A 21,061-nucleotide genomic window follows, 5' to 3' on the forward strand; every position below is an offset into this window, starting at 1 on the left:
GGAGAGCAGCTGCGCCTCGCAACCACTCCTGCTCAGTGTGTTTCTGTGTGTGTGTACCTGTATGTGTGTGTGTGTATGAGAGTATACACTCCTCTTTCTCTGTAACCTCCTCTCACGTACTCTATTCATCTGACTTTTCTTTAACCTCCAGTCTATCAGACACCCTGGCTCACACTCTCCAGTCCCCGGACAGTGTGAAGGTAAGAGTACACCAATGATACTTTCAGCCCTGGGAGGTGGTGAATTAAAGTAAGCACCAACCAAGATGTGCTCCTTGAAGGCAAGGCTATTGTGTTTCAAGGACTTTCCAAAGAAAGGCTGCTGTAATGACATTTAGTGTAATCAATGTGAGATCTGAAAATTACATTTTCACAGCGATAAATGATTACATCTTGAATTATTATATTAAAGGTGCCGTAAAATGCTATATTGGGTTTTCCCTTTCCTGTAGTGTGTTGCATAGGTTTTGGTGCATGTAAATGGTCTTCAAAGGCTACAATCCCTAAGTTCCCTCCAATAGAAGTTTCTCCCCCCAAACCCCCCCCCCCCCCCCTCCCTGCCTGAAGTTGCAATTACGATTTTGGCTTGCAACGATTATGAAAACAACATAATCGAAATACCACTACTTCACTTTTTTAAAACTATTTTTCTTTTCTATTTACTTTTTAATATTTACTTGCACTATATTTTTCTGTTTTTCTGTATTATTGTGTTGCACTGTTGGAGAAGCCTGGGACCTAAGATTTTCATGGACATAACCACTCTGTAGCTATGTTCGTATGACAAATAAAGAACCTTGAAAACGATTATTTATTTTGTATTGATTTATTTAAAAAGAAAATGTATTGGTTTTTCAGTTGAATTATACTTCAAGTTCAGTGTAATCAACTGTTAAACACATACTGATCAAATGTTTTTTTTTAATAAATGGATGTTTTCCAAAGTAAATGGATAATCGTTTTTAATAATCGTGATATCAATTATTGACCCAAATAATCGAGATTATGATTTAAGCCATAATCGAGCAGCCCTACTGTCAGGTTCCACTGTTGTGCTTTGATGTTTGGCAACCCTTTTGTTTACAGTTGCATCACGGATTGTGCCTCTTAAGTGGAGGAAATCTGATCTGCCACCATGGAAGGATTACACGAGGGAGACACGACCAAAGCCAGGAGGAAGCTGGTGGTTTAACTTACATCACGGAGACAACATTTGCTTGTATCTCATGGTTTTTATAGTTTAATAGTGCACAACTTTCGCCTTAACCAATTCTGCATCACTTGACTATAAGTGTTAAGTATAGACTCATGTGTAAAATATTCCCAGAAGAAAATAAAGTGCACAGAGGCAGGGGAGTGGTGCTCAGAAACAAGCCTGAATTTGTATCTTTTATCAACTCATTGACCACAAGAATGCTATCAGGAGTCGTCATGGTGTGCCGTTCCCTTTGTTGAATAAACAGAATTACTCAACAGGAAAGGCAAAGCATGTGTCACGTCTGTAAATGTTACTAATTCAAATCCACTTCTCGTCAAAACACGTCGTTAAAATACTTCCATGCGGTAGAAAGTAGCTCAGAATAAGCCCTAACATGCCTCAAATAAATGTAAAAGCTACCTTGAGCAATAGTCGTTAACAAAGTGTATATAAAGCGACATCAATTAAATGTGAATATGCCTTCAGAAATATCAATCGGTGTTTCCACAGAAAAGGCTTTCTTTGGAAACGTGTTTCCTCTCGAAGCCTGCGTTGGAGCAACAGATACTCTGCCATGCACTCACAGCCACACATCTGCCCCAGACTGTTCTCACCACCCCAGACATAATCATACAAAGTCTCTAAAATAATCCTGTGCTGTTCGACAAAGACATCACGCTGCAGGGATTACAGTGCCATGGTACACGCATCACATTCGTTTGCAGAGCCATTGTTCGGGGACGGGAAACATGGAGGGATTGTGGCTCTGTGGCTGAGCCTCTGCGTGGAGCCATGGGATAACCCATCCCTCTCTTTCCACACTGAGCTCCTTCCTTATGCACTTGCATTATTCATATCAACCTATTAACTTGACAAGGGTTCTGGCCTGGCCCTTTTAATCACATCCTTCCAAGATATAGCCCACCTCCCTTTGGTCTATTTCATTGGTTTTTGCTTGGACCATAATTAATGTACGCTGATGACTCGAAGGCAGAACCTCTGATGTCCATTTTTCTGGAACACTATGTGAACATCACACACACAGGGTGTTTCTCAATGTCGAGGACGCTTGCTTGGTAGCACATGTCTGCCGAGCGTCTTGCTTCAGATGCGAGGCAAGAACACTTCCTGGCATTCGGAAAACGAAGAGTGGAACAGGCTAGCAAGTGTGCAGGTGTGCGTCATATGAGAGGCCCCGCCTTACATTTTCCGCCACAGATTTTGTCCGTGTGCAAAGCATTGTGGGGATTTGAAGACCGCGGAGTCTACACATGTGCAGCCTCGAGATTTCTCCAAACGAAGTACGCCAGGCTCGGTAGAATTCCAAGTATGCTGGACATTGGAACAGTACTTCGGCGGCACTCGATGACGTAGTATGCTTGAAATAGTGGCTCTGGAGCAGCTTTACTCGAGGTTGAGAAACACCCAGAATGAATAATGAAAAAAGGCGCTCTTCATTGCACTGAATATGATCGAGAGGCCTGGCAAACACTGGGCTGGAGAGGTGAGGCGCGGTGCAGGAGGCATGCCGTGGCTCGTAGCATATGATCTGAGTCCTCCAATTAAGGTCCTAACATGCTCCATTACATAATTAAGCAGAAGCCCTCTCAATAGCTTCCTTTCGCCAACACCTTATGTCTATCTCCCCTTCTCCATCTGTCTTCCCCGTTCAGACTCCTCATTTGCAAGCCAGCAGAGCCGGCCTTTGTAATTTGATGAGGCATGAGTGTGCAGACCTTTAACTATGATGACAAGAAATGTGCAAGAACAAGCGGTGCAGCTATTTAATTATTCTACAAGAGGTAATGGGATTGTTTTTAATTAAATGGCACTGTTGCTGAATCACAATGAGAGGTTCTGGGGTGTAGCGAGATGCAACAGCCTGCCAGAGTGTAGAAAAGGAGGCCATCGAGTGCGGCAGGTAGTCGGAGGGAAACAGCCTCAGCATGAGAGCAGAAACATTTTGGAGATTGATTCTGCATGTGAAGCGCTCTCATCTGGATTCCTGTTTGCTGTCCCATGAATTTCCCAAAAGCCTCCTCTCTGCATTTGCCAAAAATGCTCTTGAATAGTCGCCCATTTCACAGTCCAGTGCGACTGCTAATGGCTTTTTCATCCCGGGAAAGCGACACAACTCAATCAGCAAGAGGCTTTTGGACATAGGCATGGTGTCCGGGAAGTGTTTGCGGCATAAAGGAAGGTATTTTCTTTCTTCCTTCCTGACATATCTGGACAAGCACAGAGAGGAGACTTGTTTCAGAACTGTATTTCTCTGTTACTGCAATCCTCAGAGGCAGCAGGAGCATGCTGTGGTTTTGTTGGGGAGCTCAGAGACATGTGGCCTGCTTAGTCTGCGGCTCCATCTGACAGTTAATAAACCAGAATACAGCCATGTTGCCTCTGCTGATTACAGTGATGCTGCAGGAGACAAAGGAGCGAGAGAGGTGTGGATGACGGCCCAGGCGAATGGAGAAATGGGGAGTAATAAAGCCGGCCTCCCCACAGCCCTCCCTCTCACTGACCCTGTGTGTCTGTGTGAGTTTATGGCCACTGTCTGAGGGGGGAAATAAGATTGTGCTTTATTGCGCAACAAGCCTCCCCAGCAATAATAGCTTCCCCCCTTTAGCCATCCGTCCTGAGAGACATTAGCTCCCATCCAGCCTGGATCTGCTTTATCCGCAGCTCAAGGCCAGGATTAGTCAACTGAATCAGACTCTGATATTGCTCTATGTCACCACTGCCTACAGCCAATATGTATCATAATCTCTCCTTTCTCTACGATAAATGGAGGACCAATTTGGAAGAGGGTAGGGGCAGTGGAGAGTATCTGATATGGAAGGCCATCTACTGTCCGCTAAGTGATTTCCCCAAGCCCTTCAAGTCGTTATTAGAGCACAAGCTTACCTAAGCATTTGTAAGGCACCACAATGTGGGCGTGCCCTTTGCACACCTTCTTCTCCGTCTTGCACCAGTTCTCGATGCGAATTGGCTGGTTGCCTTCCACCACGTTTGTGATTTGAAGCTCGGGATACATCTGTTGGAAGAAGAAGCAAACAATTAGTATGCTGTGTGTGCGGGAGAGAGAAGGTGGGATAAGTGGAGCTTCAATTGGAGCCTTTAATCCACACTGTATGCTCTCTAGATACCATCTGCGCAACCATGGAAGAGCACACAACTTACTTTCCCCAAATGCCATCAAAATGTCATCAATAATTGCAACTGAAGGTTGTGGGGAAGGCTGCTCTAGAACGTACAGTCTGCTTTTTCTTGTACAGCCACATAATAAACCATGGCAATATTACCAGCAGCATGTTTGCTTATGAGATATAGTAGAAAAAAGCATGCCCTTATGTAGAGACCGCTAGAAGCTAGAGCCTGCTAATTAAAATGCCACTCACTGCACTGTAAGTAATGTCTGTCTCTCAAGAACAGTTCAATAGCCTCTCCAATGATGAATAGGCCTACCGGTGAAATGAAAACTGAATTTTCAAACTTAGTAGAAAATTCATCTCAATATAATTTTTTGTTTTCTTTTTTTTTTAGCACAAAAGCAGCTAGCCTAGCTTGACTAAATGTTCCTGCTAGTTCACCACGTAACATAATATCCACTTTATTTAATATAGTAGTTATTTAACTAGGGGATGTGGCGCTACTTCAGCAAGGGTCTTGAATATGAATATAATTCATGTGTTGTCATAAGCCACCAAAGGTGCCCTGCTGCTAGCAAGGCTATCATGCTATCTCTTTTTCAATTAAAGTCAGCTTTGTTTAAATAGTAGTTCTAGCATTATAGTTAATAAATAACAATAACAAATATATATTATTTTTGTGGGGAGTGAAATGAATAAATATGTATAGCTTCTGAAGTAGGGAATTACTAGAAAAGTTAGCTTACCAATGTTTTGCTATACAGCTTTTCTTTAGCTTGCAGAAAAAAGTTACACATATTTTCTATTTAACTCAGTAAGTGTATCTCCCAACATGTCATTCTGAAGTCAATTGCATGTATAACACTTCCTAGGCGATGGCTCTGGTTTGAAGGGCCTTTGTTAGCATGATTAGCTAGAAAGGTAGCAAGCTACTGAGTGGAGTAATGACAGCAGCACATAGCCAGTGCAACCACAGCATATGGGTCTTTACATTTCAAACTCAGCTAGATTGAAATAAATTACATATTTTTCAATGGTTTTGTATTTCAGTTTGTTTATGAATGTATTCTGCTCCCTTCCCGTCTTTGCATTTGCTTCACCTGCTCATTGTGATCGTCTTTATTCACAGTGACTCACCTCCTGGCAGTACTGCAGCACGCCTTCTTTGGTTCCTACGCAGCTCTTGGTTCCGGATGGGTCTGGCTCCCAGCGGCCGGTCTGAATGTTCACATGCATGTTGAGCTTCCCGCAGAACATGGCCACCTGTGGCTCGGCCACTGCAAACCCTGTGCCTGCATTGGCTGCTAGCGCCTGTGGAAAGAGAGAGAGGGAGAGAAATAGGGTTTAATACAGTCAATCATTAAAGAGCCCATAAAGCGTTGTGGCGTGTTGGCTGACTTGACTTGAGACACTCGCTTTTTCCCCATAAACTTCGGTATACGGCTGACTCAGTAGTCTGACCACATTTCAACTCATGTACTGCAATGGATACTAGGTGTGATGGAGGGAAATCAGAAGCACCTGTTAATGCTTGGCTGCTTTTGTGACTCCACGCTGCAGTGCTGAGAGAGCAGAGGGGCTCAGACAGGAGACAAATTAAATGCACCTCGGGAATGTGGCTCGGTTGATGGTTAAACGAGAAGGGGTTTGATTGGATTTGTGCACACGTTTATTTTGCTCTGGTGCCCATTGAGTGACTGAGAGGCTGCCCACAGAGAGCAGGAGAGGAGAAACAACCTGTCCGTCATGCCTCACAAACCAGCTCAGCCAGGACTCATGGGACCAACATCTTTCAACAGAAAACAAATCATTTATTTCTCAAGCACAACATGTGTGCTGTAAAGACGCATTGGTGAGGCAAACAGATTTCCCCTCTTTGTTTACCTCACAACCCGACAGGAAATCTGCTATCCGTCCACTGGGTTGTCCTTCCTGCAGTTCCTTTAGAGAGCAGGCACACCCAGTTTGCCTGTCCTTGGCTCGAAAACATACTACCACTCTTCATAGAAAATGGACACCGACTGTCTAAATCTACTGTGTAATCAGCTCTCACAAAGGGGTGGGCGATATTGAAAAATATATTATCACGATATTTTTCAAGCAGTATCACGATAGACGATATATATCACGATATGTTTTCATGTCGGTTATTATGGTTATTTTTCAAGTTACTTAACAGTACAAGCACCTACAAGGTAACAGAAACTAAAACAAAAAGGAGTAACAGACCAAAATAGCATTTCAAGCTGGTTTTATTTCTGAAATGAATCCCTGAATGAACAATTCAACATTTTGATATGGCTTCAAGGCACAGTTTCTCAGTATAACAATGAACTTTCTGAGGTAGCACTAGCAGTGAACATCAATAAACATGAAAAGGAGGGTAAAACATAACTAAGTAAAACATAAAACATCAATGAGGAAAAGTCAGTGTCAAACAATTAAAATGTAAACTTTAGACTTGAAGTGCAATAAAAGACTTTAGCATAACTGAAGGGGAAAGTATTGTTTTTATAGTTTTTTTTCCAAGTTTTTTTTTTTTTTTTATCACGATAGATACGATATCTCTGAAAAAGCATATCGTGGAGACCTAATATCGTCACGAAGATATATATCGTCATATCGCCCACCCCTACTCTCACATGATTGCCTTTCAAATGACACGGCGTAGTGCTAGCTGGAGTCAACTCATCAGCTCCTCATTGAAACAATAAGTCACGGCCCACTAACACTCGCCTGATGCTAGGGGAGTCACATCACGGGGAGACTAATGAATCAGTGAGACGATGTACAGTAGCTGTGCATGCCAAACTATCCAAAAACACACCAGGGAGCCTCCGGACAGGAAGTGGAACGGAACTGATCCCCTCTTGATTGTCATAATGTCATCAGTCTGGGTAAACAGGCTTGAGCCCCAGAGAGAGATCAAGGCAATGAGCAAGCAAGTGTTTGACTCTAATGTTGGACCGTTGGCTGGGTCCTCAGAGGTGTCCTCTGTAGCGGGGAGCCAAGGAGAAAACAGCTGAAGAGGGAAACTTGAGTCGCAGTGTGTTTGACAAAGCTCTCTAATTCTGCGCAGGCTCCCGGGCTGATAATGGGTGCAGAACAGAGACAAAACAAGTGCTGTGTAATCAGCAGTTGGCTGTAGCGTGTGATGAGCCGCAGAGCCAGCCATAGCTGAGTCTGCACACACACACACTGAATACAGCACTAGCCACCTGCATATATTCAGCAGCACATTAACGCCCACACAAACACGCCATCATAGAACACACCAAAAGATGAAAACAGTCACCCAGGCCAGCAAACACACTGGACTGTCATGATTTGGTCCGAGAGGCATAACAGCCTCAGATTGAACCTCATTTGCCCTACTTGCTCCATCTCCATGTCTTTGTGCTTCACTCCTCCCTCTCTGCACCACCACAGGCTTGTTTGCTCTCCTCCCTCTCATTCCTTTGTGGGATTGGCTCAGGGTGTATGAGTAGCAGGGAGGTGGAGAGGAAATGAGGGACGCAGAGGAGCAGTTAGGGAGGAAGACAAGGGAGCTAGTGACAGCCTGACCACAACTAGACTCTGCGGCTGCAGAGAAACAAGTCATGTGGCCTCCTCTACGCCCCTTTGACTCCACTAAAGGGATAAGCCTGTGTGTCTTTGATTCTTCAAGTGCAACAATCAAAGTGGACGCAGTTTTTATACCACTGCCTTAAATCTGCAGTCTCATGCCTGTTAGAAGTAAAGAAAGGAGCTTCTCTGGCACGGACTTTCACAAAAAAGTGTATTTCAAGAGCAGTTGAGAATACAACTGAAGTGTCATTGTCACAATTTGTTACATCATCGGAGTCCAATTTATTTCGTTGGCCTAGTCCAGGGGTGGCCAACCCGCGGCTCTCGAGCCGCATGCGGCTCTTTGCCTAGTTTCATATTGAATTGTATATGTGTGAGTCTGGGGGAGAGACACTGACTCCTGACTAGTGTTGCACGGTACCGATACTTGAAAGGTACCGCGATACTCTGCCGTTAAAAACATTACGATTCCTCCGTTTCATTAGTATCGGTACTTTAAGAATGACGGGGAAAAGTACTCCGGTGAGAAAGCGCCGTTTTAATAAGAGCTGTGTGTGTTCAGCGCTCTGCTTCCACTCCCTGCACTGCAGCCGTGCCTGCAGTCCCTCCCCTCTCAAGCACGCTCAAGTGCCTCCCCTCTCTCGTGCACGCGCTAGCTGCCAGAGCATGTGAGAAAACGAGAAGCATGGCTGCAAGTGGGAGTGCAACTGCCGCTGCGCCTCGGCGTGTTGACAAAAAAGACGCCAGAAGCGAAATTTGGAAGTAGTTGAGCTATATCTCTGACAGTGAGGGCAAGCCTACGGACACCACGAGGCCTGTCTGTGAGACATGTATTAATTTTATTTAATAGGAAATCTAGTCATTTATTTTATTTATTGTTCTCATTGTTTAAAAGTTTGTGTTATGGTTATGGTGTGAAATAAAGCACACATTTAAGACTGTTTCCCTTTTTTTAAGAAAAGTATCGAAAAAGAATCGGAATCGCAATTCTTGACTTGGTATCGAAACCAAAATGTTGGTATCGTGACAACACTAGCTACTCCTGACTTAAACCTGATATTTAGTAGGTCTGTTAAGTATTAACGTAATTTGGCCGGTCAAAGTTGTTTGGGCTCGGATAAAATCGCTCCATTACTTTCGTCCCGGCTCCCGGTGTGTACGTGTGGTGTCAGCGTCTAATTTTGATGTGGCCCAAGAGCCAATCACAATAATACCTGGGATGCAGTGAACCAATCACCTTTGAGGGGGGTTGATTAAACACTATCCAGTGTTTCCCCTACCATTGTCTTGGATGGGCGCTGCGCCCCGCCAACGGAACCCCGCGCCCCCCCCCCCTGAAATTCAAGGTGTTTAAAAAATATATATACAGGGTTCTTACACCTTTTCCAAAGTCAAATTCAAGCACTTTTCCAGCTTTTCAAGCATCTTACAGCTGTTGTAAATTACATATTTATATACACATACTCAAATGATTATTTCCCTACCTCACATTAAATCAGATATTCTTTATGCTATAAACAACCACATGTGTTTCGTGATAGCATTCTACACGAGGATGAAAAATTAAAGAAAAGAAAACTAAGTTTAATATTTCAAAATTAGTGATATGTACGTAGACTGGGCCTCCCATATAACATGGCTGAGCCGATATACAACAATCAGCCAAATAACTTTTCAATACATTATTGATGAATTGTTTAGGTACTTTTAGGTTGGTAGTGAACGCAAGTCAGAGGTACATGGTGTACTTCTACTCCACTGCAGTTCAGAGGTACATGGTGTACTTCTACTCCACTACAGTTCAGAGGTACATGGTGTACTTCTACTTCTCTACAGTTCAGAGGTACATGGTGTACTTCTACTCCACTACAGTTCAGAGGTACATGGTGTACTTCTACTGCACTACATGTATTTAACACCTTTAGTTACTTCACAGATGTGGATGAATGATGTGAAATATAACCAAGTGTTAAATCAGACTTTAGTTCCACCTGGAGTAAATCCACAAGCTCCCCTGCAGTATACAAAGTCATTCAGACTAGCTGCACCTTCACCAGCTCTGAGAACAATTTCATGATCAATCATTATAAAATATATCATATATATTATTCTGAAATGGACCAATCTGCACAACGACTACTTTTAGTGTCGCTACTTTCACTATATTTAGATGAGAATACTTTTCTATTTTCACTTGAGGAACATTTTGAATGCAGGACTTTTACTGTAACAGAGTATTCCTACACTCTGGTACTTCTACTTTTACTAAGTACAAGATCTGAGTACTTCTACTTTTACTCAAGTACAAGATCTGAGTACTTCTACTTTTACTAAGTACAATATCTGAGTACTTCTACTTTTACTCAAGTACAAGATCTGAGTACTTCTACTTTTACTCAAGTACAAGATCTGAGTACTTCTACTTTTACTCAAGTACAAGATCTGAGTACTTCTACTTTTACTCAAGTACAAGACCTGAGTACTTCTACTTTTACTCAAGTACACGATCTGAGTACTTCTACTTTTACTCAAGTACAAGATCTGAGTACTTCTACTTTTACTAAGTACAAGATCTGAGTACTTCTAATTTTACTCAAACAGTATCCGAGTACTTGTACTTTTACTCAAACAATATCTGAGTACTTGTACTTTTACTCAAGTACAACATCTGAGTACTTATCCACCTCTGGTAGTGTATTAGTCTGAATTGTAGTCACAAAATCACGCAGAGCTGCATAAAAATAGACTCACAATGATAACAAGTGGAAAATAATATTTACAAATGTGTCCAATGATTTGTAGGTAATTCTGACTACTCAAGACACCTGACTTATACATCTACAAAGGAAGACTGTGTTCATTCTACAATTACATGGGATTAAAACAAAATGTAGTTTTACTTGTATAATATTTCAATTTTATATAAAAGACAGTTTATTTTCATCTGTTTTCAAATAAACAAAGTCTTGGCTTTCAAAATATTAAACTTGTTTCGGCAAATTCAGATGATAAATACAACTTTGAAGCTTCGGCATAATTACAAGCGGAGAACGGACTCATTTAACGTCACAGCAAGCATAACAACAGCCGGTGTTTCTTGTGAGTGTTTCCCCGGTACACAAACGCAAAAATACACAAAACACACGCGCGAGCTTCCCCCAGACCAGTAATACAAACGAAAATGTGTCTTCGGGTCAATGTGTCTGATTTCGATAGAGCAAGACACATTTGGTTTAGGCACGAAACATACTACCAGTAGAAATACATTGCTTTCAAAATCGCTCTGTGTCGAATCAATAGATTATATTTCATGACTATAACACGAAATGCAGTGAGTGCTTCATCCTCTGAACACCACACGATGGCGACTGTAACGCACATACCATAGGTACGCTCCTCTGAAATGATTGTCCCCTGCAATTATTATTATCCCTCAATCGAGTTCGCTATTCTGCTCGCTAACGTTAGCTTAAACAAATGTAACATGCAACGTTAGCCTAATCTAAAATGCTCTTCTACGGCGTACCTTTCATGTTGCTCGTCAGCGCAGACTCTCGCATCGTTATTTGTTGCAAACTTTGCAGGAGGCTACTCGTGGGCTTGACCCTAGTCTTAGCCATGGCTTGTATTGGTCTTCTGCTAGCCAACGCTCGTTGAAACTGCAACCTCCTGGTCATCTATCACTCTCATCAGAATGCCCAGGTCACAGTAACACAAACACTTGCAGGTCGCGCGCATAGCGCGGGAAGGCCGCAGCGGAGCTGTTTTATGTAGAAGCGAAGCAATTATTTTCTTTTAATCTAAAAAGCGAACTATTCAGTCAGACAGCAATTTTTTGTAAAAGTAAAGCATTTACATTTCAAGCACTTTCTCAATTTCAAGCACCATTCCCAAAATTCAAGCACTTTCCCAACCTTGAAAACAGCACGTCAAATTTCAAGCATTTTCAAGGATTTCAAGCACCCGTACGAACCCTGTATATAGCACCAAATTGCAAATAATCTATAACGACTGTCACTTTTCACATTGAACATGTGCTCTTTTATTAAATAAACTAAACGCTTTCATTTGAAGTTGTGAGTTTAGTGTTTTTTACCCTAAGAAACACTGATGCGTTAATCAATAACAATAATCCACAGCTCCTCTCTCTGCTCCAGAGGATTTAAAAAATATATCCCAATACCACAAAAATGCATCAGTGACGTGGTTTGAAATCTTGTCTCCAGAAAACAAGAAACTGAAACAAGCGGTATCAGTGACTGTGTGTTTGATGTGGCTCTTTGCAGTAACAGAGAAGCAATGTGGCTCTTAACCTCTGGCTGGTTGGCCACCCCTGGCCTAGTCGGTTGATGAAATGAAAAATGAAAGGAAATAGAAGTTACTCTTTTGACACATTTTCACTGCATGGTTCTTCCAAACTCTGCCCGTTTTGATAGCACCCTGTCTCAAGTATGTCCAGTTTCCCCTTAGCTTATATGAGAGGACAGAGTGAAAAGCCTGCAGACCGCTGTTTGGTCGGACACAGACCAAACAAGAGTCATCGCTAAGGTTACAGGACTGCACAAACTTGTTTTTTGTGCGCAAACAAGGTATTCTTTCTCTTGACCCAGATTGATTGTTTTTTTTAAAGGCAGCATGCCAAACTACGCTGTATATACAATTGATCAAGTGGAGGTTTTTGTTTGTTTGGTTGCAGATTAAAGGATTCTACAAGTGTGACGTTGTTACGGTCGCTAAGGGGATCATCAGATCAACCCGCTTGCACTCACAAGGGGTAGCCAACTATCCGCAGTGTGAAACAAAATACACAGGAGCAACTGGGGAAATAAATAGGTGTATCGTGCCGTGAAAACACACCGATATATATTAGAATGGATCTGTGCTTAAGATCAGAGGTTTTTTTCACTGTGATTTAATTTCATCTGAACTCTTCCTTAAAAGGGCACAAGAGACATCTTTGACAGTCATTTGCAGAAACAGAGGTTAAGGGCAGGACTAGATGCCAAGAGCGACTTTGTTTTAAAGTTCAGAGTGGATAGGCGAAGACTGAAAAACTAAAACTGAGAGTCACTTGTGTTCTCAGACTGCCACAACGCTAAAAGATCCTTCGGTGCAGCCGGTGCCCTTTTCATTTGTGTCACCCCGACCCCTCAAACAGCCTGAGTCCACCACTGCTAATGCAACCCAATGCTAGCCCTTGAGGATAACTTGTCTTATTATTCGTTGTATTAGTTCTAGTGCTGAAAGCTGTTGATCACATCTATGATCCTGGGGCAAACCAACGCCCAGATACACACCTTAACTCATGTAACTGCCAGCTTAAAGGTCTTATGTGACGGGAAGGGATGGCTGGATCGCCTTCAAATCTGTCATCACATTTTACTAACTGGGATCAAAAAGGTGAGTCATCAACAGAATGATGAAAGGTTACAGGGAGAGCAGCGGGAGGAAGGGTGGATGTGTCGTTTGAAATGTATTCAACAGATAATTATAGCTCTAAGACTCATAGCCTAATAACAGGGTCTTTTTTGTCCCCGTATAAGACTCTTCCACCACATGTTGAATTGTATTGTACCAAAATATCCAAGGTTCTCTGTTGATTTACTGACTGGATCAAATCTGGCGCTGCTCTGGAATGCAGCACGGATACACAAAAACACACATTAACTGGACAAATATGCCGCCACACCTCACAAGCGTACGCATCCATCTCTCATTACTGACTCACCGGGAGCTGCTATATTACGTGGAAGTGTGAACACCTGCCGCTATGTGGAGAGTTTAGCAAGAGAGAGGGAGTGGAAGTCAGGAAAAGGGAGAGACGGAGGAAAAGCACAGACGAATACAGTAAATAGAAAACGGCAGCAGGGGACGCGCGCCGATTGGCTTACGTCCCAGCTTGACATATTATTCTCAAATGAACGCAGACTGTAATGCAATAAAGAACGGGCGAGCGGCGGTGGGAACGCAGGAGAGACAGGCCTGCCACCACCAGAAGCTTGTCAAAAGCAGTGTGGGCTGAGGATCATTTAGCTCGTATTCACCCATTACTGCAAACACACACCAGTCGGCCTCCAGCACACACACATGTTATATTAGCCTGCTCTGTGTTGAAAGCCAAGTTTCCCATAAAAACAAGCTGAGACACGATAGTGGAAAAAAAACACATGGAACATCTCATGCACACACAAACTAACACTCCCCTTTAACCTCGTAACAGATAAATATACTTATAAGTCTGGATCTCTAATGAGAAACACACACATACACATTAGAGGTAAATCTGTCTTATAATCTGTCTTGATAGATTGTTTAGCTCAGGCAATTTCCAAAGCTGTGAAAGCAGTTTTTTCTTTAAGAATAAAAACTGAAATTGAGATTGGATAGTGTGCAAAAGAAGCCTGGTGTCTTCAATAATGCTGACTGTTTGCATACACTGGCAGAGAAGATTGCAAATAACTAAGAGTACTTGCTTAAATTTACAAACACAACACAGATAATGAGTTTTGAGAAAGTTCCCCCTGGACCGGTACGGGTCAGTTATTACATGACCTTACCACACTGCATCTTGGCAAGATCCAAAGAAGCTAATCCAATCTGTGTATTTGTGTGTGTATGAGAATGTCAGTGTGTGTGTGTGTGTGTGTGTGTGTGTGTGTGTGTGTGTGTGTGTGTGTGTGTGTGTGTGTGTGTGTGTGTGTGTGTGTGTGTGTGTGTGTGTGTGTGTGTGGTCTCAGGTCAACCACTCAGGGCAGCATGAGCAGCAGTGTGTGGACACATTACAAGAGGGTAGTGGGGAAAGTAAAACATTGAAAAGGGGAGAGAGTCCTCGTGATGAACAGGTTAGTTGGATATGCTTGGCTGACATATCTGACAAACATCATTTCTGGTAACTGGCCCACATTACATACAACAGCAGCTTGACTGTCTCGAAACAGATCAGGCCTCACTGAGCAATGGCAACTAGTCTAATTTTGGCAGAGGTATGGTGGAGCCATCCTCACAGTCTGGCCTTTATAAAAACAGCTCCAGAATGAGGCTCCGGTCAGGAGGACACGTGGGTTCCCACTTCCCAGCATGCTTAGTGTCCATGTGACTGTGCAGAGAAATGCCTGGCATCGTTAATCCACCTAATCCTTCCCTGTGGTGACTTATATACTTACAGGCAGTGGTGAGAAAGCCACATGCACAGGCGCTCCTTCGTCTCATTTATAGATACAATATTTAGGGACATAAAATCAACATTGATTTCCTTGTCTTATTGCATGCAATAAAAGGTGTTGTGTGAGGGAAGCCGTGGTTATGACAATAACAGTGTTGAGCTAATCTGGAGGGGAGCAATTACAGCATGTCTTTATTAGCTTTTATTATAGCGTATAAGAGTGTGTTCTTGTTTATTTTGCCTTGTGTTTGCTACTGTAACAACTGCATTCCCCAGTAAAAAAAATTGAATGCCTCATATAAAATAAAAAATACAAATGTATGCAGAAGTTAGAGTTATTGATCAATGAATACTCTGCCAGGTGCTAAGATTTCTGGTTGCTTAAGAAATAAACTGAATATGTTTTCAAGTGTTCAAAATAGAAGGTGGTGAAAAGCAGACATTTTATACGCTTTAATAGCATCATTACAGTCAGTGATTCCAGTGCAGAAGAATTGGGGCAGCCTTCAGCAAATGTTTCCTATAAAGTAAATGTACAGACTTGATGTTTCCCACGTTGAAGAATGCAGAGAGCAGCTTAAGCTGCATTGATTGCATCATCAGTGTTGAAATTAAATCTGGTATGTTGTCACTACACAGAAACAAGCTATTTCCCACAACTTATACCCATGATGCTTTTTTCCAAACACAGCCGATTCATTTGATATCCTTTGTGATGAATGTGGCACAGACTAGAATCACTAAAACAGACACAGAAAGATTTTAAATACTGATGACCATTCAAGCTCAAATCAAGTTTTGCTTATTTGTGGGTTTAATATGAGAGAATACGAAAAACTGAGGAGACGGGTACAAATCAAAGTACAAATATATAATGTGTCAGATACCTCATTCACACCAACGGTGTTTCAGGGCCGGTTCGGAGCTGGAGCTTGAAAAGCACCGGGTTTTCCTCTTCACACCGCAGCGGAGCAGCCTCTTAGCTCCGGAATCCGGTCGTTTCAAGCACCAAAAAATTGTCCGGCTAGAGCAAAAGCACCACATACGTCACGCTTACGTCGAGGCGGGGGCAGGGGCAGAGACAGATCAACTCCTGAACAACAACAAAAAGCCCGCGTTTTATCCAGTTTGTACACAACGATGGAGAAACTTAACAAGAGTTTCAGTGTTTCTGCCATAGACTGTGTATATAAAGGTTTCTGCTCATGGTGAAGCAACGTGTCTGCGTGTTAAGGTGGAACCTGAGCATTCACGTTGATCACCTCTCGATATAACTCATTATAAATCTATAAAACTATAAATATTAAACTTTACTTCACGTGTTCATTTGAGAACAGCTGTTACATACCTGGGTGAAGGTTACAGTTCATTTAAATGAAAGATACAACGTTACTCCACACTCATGGTTCAGTCCACCTTAAGAAATAAGACCGACCTCGGAAGCAGTTGTGTTTAAAAAAAAACAACTTTATTTACACAAGTACACTTTTTTATAAGAATATAACTAAACCACAGAAATGACTCCGGAAAAGCTGCAGATAGAGCCATAAGAAATTAATGCAACTGATTTAATCCGCGCGGTTTGGCTTTATGAAGCAGGCACAGTTACAAACGGTCACGTCATGACGCAAACGATGACGCAACGACGCATTACCAGTCGGACTCTGGGCGGTGTGAAAAGAGCCAGAGCTAAACCGAAGAACTGGTTCTGAACCGGAAAAGCTCTAGCACGAAGCTTGAACCGGAGTTGCGTTGGTGTGAATGAGGTAAGAGAGATAGGGGTATAACATGTCTATATGAATGATAGCTGGTAATTGATCCACAAAAATAAGTTTCTCTATCTTGGTTTTCATCTGTGGTCATCTTGGTGGAGCCAGAATTGACATGAGAGGGTTCAGTGCAAATGAATGCTAAACAAAACATTTGTAGGCGTCCAAATGTCACAATTAACTTTCATTATCTGAAGACACACTGTTAAACAGTAAAAAATGTTAGTCAATAATACGGACACCCAAATCGATCAATGCCATGGTGGCAACCTGTCAATCACAAGGTTGCCCCGCCTCCAAGCTCTGTTAAGTGTTGTCTGTTTTACTCCAAGTGGAACGATGGATTACAAAACAAACATTAAGCTGTATTGGAAAAGATTCAAAACAAGTGATTGTAATTTATCAGGGAATTGTTTATGAGATAATAAAACAAGTGAGAAGTAGAGCCATTTTTTTCATAGACTTCTATGCAATCTGATTATATTTTTGGAATTGCTTTAAGCCATTTGAAATAATTCACTTCTGCATTGGCTTTACATTTTAGACCCAGAGGTTGCCCCATTATATTTACCAGTCTATTGGTCTTGTCATTCAGTGTCAATGCTAAATCTATATAATCTTTTTGACTACATCATTTCTATAATCATGTTTATTAGAGACCATCATAGACGTTTCCCTGCTCAGTGATGGAGGTCTGTAATACCTAACACCCTTTTATAGGTCTATCAATACCCATAAACACACACACACACACATGCCAAATTAGGTTGTGTGACATTATTGTGATTCCTCCCAGAGGTGAAGCCATCGCCACACTCACAGTTCAACAGATGAGAGGGGGAGGGGGACATTCTGCGAAGGAGGGACAGTAAATGACATTTCCTGCTAACAAAACACCTCCACCACCTCCAACCCTCCAAAGGGCAGGCAATGAAAAACAGAATAATAAAAAGAAAAGGTGTCATGTTCTTAGACTCGGATTCAAAAGGGCAACCTCTCACTGCAATGCAAATGAGCTCCTCTATCTCAGTGAAATGTCCTTTTGTCTACCCCATTTCAAGTGTCCTGGGACTACACTGGAATTGCCCTATGAGTCACCACTCCTACAGATTAGCAAACAGTGGGGTCCAGTCAGTGCCACTTTCCCTCCAAAGGAAACCACTGAAATCTGTGAAATTTACAGTGTCACAAACTCTGTGGCATCTCTCACTCCTTCTCAGAAGGCTGTCTCTTCTCTTAAAGCGGTTACTGAGTACTTTGTTCCTGTATGGAACATTTTAGTAGAGTTATTTGTTCAAAAACTATAAACAAGACGTCAGAGATGGAAGAAGAACTCCGATCCTTTACTTGAGTAAAAGTATAAATACTATGTTCTTAAAATACACATTTATAAGTAGAAGTCTGAAGTATCAAATGTTACTTTAGTAGAAGTACAGAAGTAATATCAGCTCAAAAGTAAAAGTACTCAATTCACACCAAGTACTTTGCCGTACTTAGTTCCCAGCACTTAGTTCCCCTATGGAACTAAGAGCCGATCGCGTTCACACCGGAATAAGTTCCCTGAGGGAAGATTACGCAAATGAAGCCGCTGACGTCACTTCTTCTGCTTTGGGTTTACTGACAGACCGCAAACAACTTCACGGCGTATACTGCCACCCGAAGTCCCCGGCCGGAAGTCCCCGGAGTTGGGGACTGGCTTCTACTGAAGCCTTCCGATTAAATCGCCAGAACGCCGACACCTCCTCATCACTCCACCGCTCCCATGTTTTCTTTTGTGTTGCCATAAGTTAGTCTCTCTGCATTTGTGCGCTGGGCGAATGCTAATGCTAATAATGCGAGGATAATAAAATGGTGGCTCTACAAAACATTTCAGAGTTTTACGGGGCGTGGTTTAATATTCGCCTAGCCAATCAGAACTGGGGCACAGGAGAGTACCACCTCTCAGCAGGCACTAAAAATGGGGGGTAAAAGTTCCCGGCACTAAGTACTCTTTTTGGTGTGAACGCGACATAAGGGGTACCAACGGAACTAAACGGGAAAAGTACTCCGGTGTGAACGCGCCTATTGTGCATAATGGCGCACTTTCACAAAATGATATTCTTTGTATAGTATTATATTATCCTGTTTTTATCACTTACAAAAACATATCACGGTATTTTAACGTTTTTGTCAATGGGAAGCCGAAATTAGTTAATATTAATACCTTGTTTTATTTTATGTATTTTGGTAGTGCAGTACTGCTTCCAAAAAGGTGGTGTGGTGGAAGTATAAAGTATGATAAAATGAAAATACTCAAGTAAAGTAAATGTCGGAATAGTACTTTAGTATTGTACTTGAGTAAATGTACTTAGTTGCTCTCCACCACTGCTTGACGTATTCACAGAAACCATTGTAATTGTAAGGTTGTGTGTTGGCTATAGTTTGATGTGACAGGAAGATGCTCCACAGAAAGCCGAACATGATGTTTCTCTTCAGTAGCGGCCACCTCTGTCTGATTCATTAACCTCCCATCATTCATAGCAAGACGTGACCGGACGGGAGAGGAAAGTTCGCTGTTCATCCTGCCCTGAACTGTCACAGGGGAGCGGAAAAAGTCGCCACACACCCAACGCCCACCTCGTCGACAATGGCACGGCCATGACACGCCAGTACCAGCCCGGTTCAGACTGTAAGCCTATTTGTAATCCTTTCCGCTCAACCTGTGCTTGATTGAACATGCCTTTGTTAATGAGACTGTGTGGAGCTGTTCCAAAGTGCGAAACACTGGCTAGACCATTGACGCCGCCGTGTCCTATATTCTCCTTTTATGTCTCAAGGCACACAAATTAAAAAGAGGATAGGAGTTGATCAAGCATGAGTACTTCAAAGTGATGAAAGATCTGAGGGACACTCAAGACATTTCTACCTGTTTGACAACTGATATCAGTAGCTTGTATTTACATTAGCCTGCACCATTCCCAGTACCTGATTCTGAGTTTGGTATTGTTTGATTTGAACTGTACTGCTCTTAAGTGCACATTTATTTGACCAGATATTGATGTATGCATGGGTAGGTCTCCATTGTTAAACTAAAAAGGACCAAATACATTTAAATTGCCACTGGTGATGTTGTCAGTATTATAACTGTTATAACCCATCTGTTGCTCTCCCTGAGGTTTCTCCCATGTTTCCCCTTTAAACTGTGGGTTTTCTCTGGAAGTTTTTCCTTGTACGATGTGAGGGTCTAAGGATAGAGGGTGTCGTTTTTCTCATACTGATATTCTGAACAATCTGTGCTGTTGTATTTGCTGTAAAGTCTCTCTACTGTAGGCTATTTTTATTTTATGTACAGCACTTTGGCTCGACCAAAAATCGTTTATAAATGTGCTATATAAATAAAACTTGATAACAAACACAACTACCGCAATAAAAATGAATAGTATTATTATTCTCATAAGAGATAATAATAAGAGATAACATTGAGGTTACAACTCTAATGTTAAAGGGGCCCTACTTTGCTAAATTACAGGGAAACCAGAGCTCAGTCAGCTCTGATTGGCTAGCTGGCAGTCGGCCCCTTAGCCTATCACGTACAATCATTGTGTTGCAAAGCTAGTCAATAGAAGCGCAAGTGTTACGTAATGATGTCACTATGTTACGGAAGTAAACAGTCCATTTACATGCACACAACTATATATCACACTACAGAAAAGAGACAACCCCAAAAAGCATAATAGGACCTCTTTAAATATACAAACGAATTTGAAAAAATACACAAATTTGAAAAAACTTTCCAATGAATATACACTCTCAAAGGAGGTTGTTAGTATTAAGAGAAGTAGCTTAAAAGTCCTGTACTCAGTAAATGAAAATGGAGGGTTGTGCAAAGTCCAATTGCGTCCTGTTGTAGTGGTAATTATTTACTGGTGTTAATATTCTACATGTTTCACCTTGAAACAAACCTCACTTAAAGTCAAACAAATATAAAATGCATCTTATTCTCACTGGCCCAGACGTCGCCTTGCTCAGCGAAGGCAGTTGAACGAAAGCGAGACGTGTTCGTAATTAAGCTCCAGCTAAAAGACGCGCAGCAGCTCGCTGGTTGCAGGGTAACAAGTTGCGGAGATTGAGTGGCGTAGGTTGAGCTGTGTGCCAGGGGGAGATAACGTGGCCTCTCGCTAGCTTACAGCGAGCAGACGTGAATGACAACTTCTTCAAATGGCCCGTCACTATGGAAA

The 21,061-nt window shown here is 42.2% G+C and overlaps 1 protein-coding gene across 1 annotated transcript in view; it reads right to left on the minus strand.

Moving 5' to 3' along the window:
* aplp2 (amyloid beta (A4) precursor-like protein 2) overlaps positions 1–21,061 on the minus strand; it is a 75,588-nt gene that overhangs the window by 35,620 nt on the left and 18,907 nt on the right. The window contains exons 2-3 of the mRNA XM_034096654.1: positions 5,484–5,657; positions 4,102–4,231 (exon numbers count right to left, since the gene is read on the minus strand). Coding sequence (XP_033952545.1) covers positions 4,102–4,231; positions 5,484–5,657 — 304 coding nt within the window. The remainder of the gene's footprint in view (positions 1–4,101; positions 4,232–5,483; positions 5,658–21,061) is intronic.

Source organism: Pseudochaenichthys georgianus, chromosome 13 (genome assembly GCF_902827115.2).
Source record: "Pseudochaenichthys georgianus chromosome 13, fPseGeo1.2, whole genome shotgun sequence".
NCBI classification, from domain to species: Eukaryota; Metazoa; Chordata; class Actinopteri; order Perciformes; family Channichthyidae; genus Pseudochaenichthys; species Pseudochaenichthys georgianus.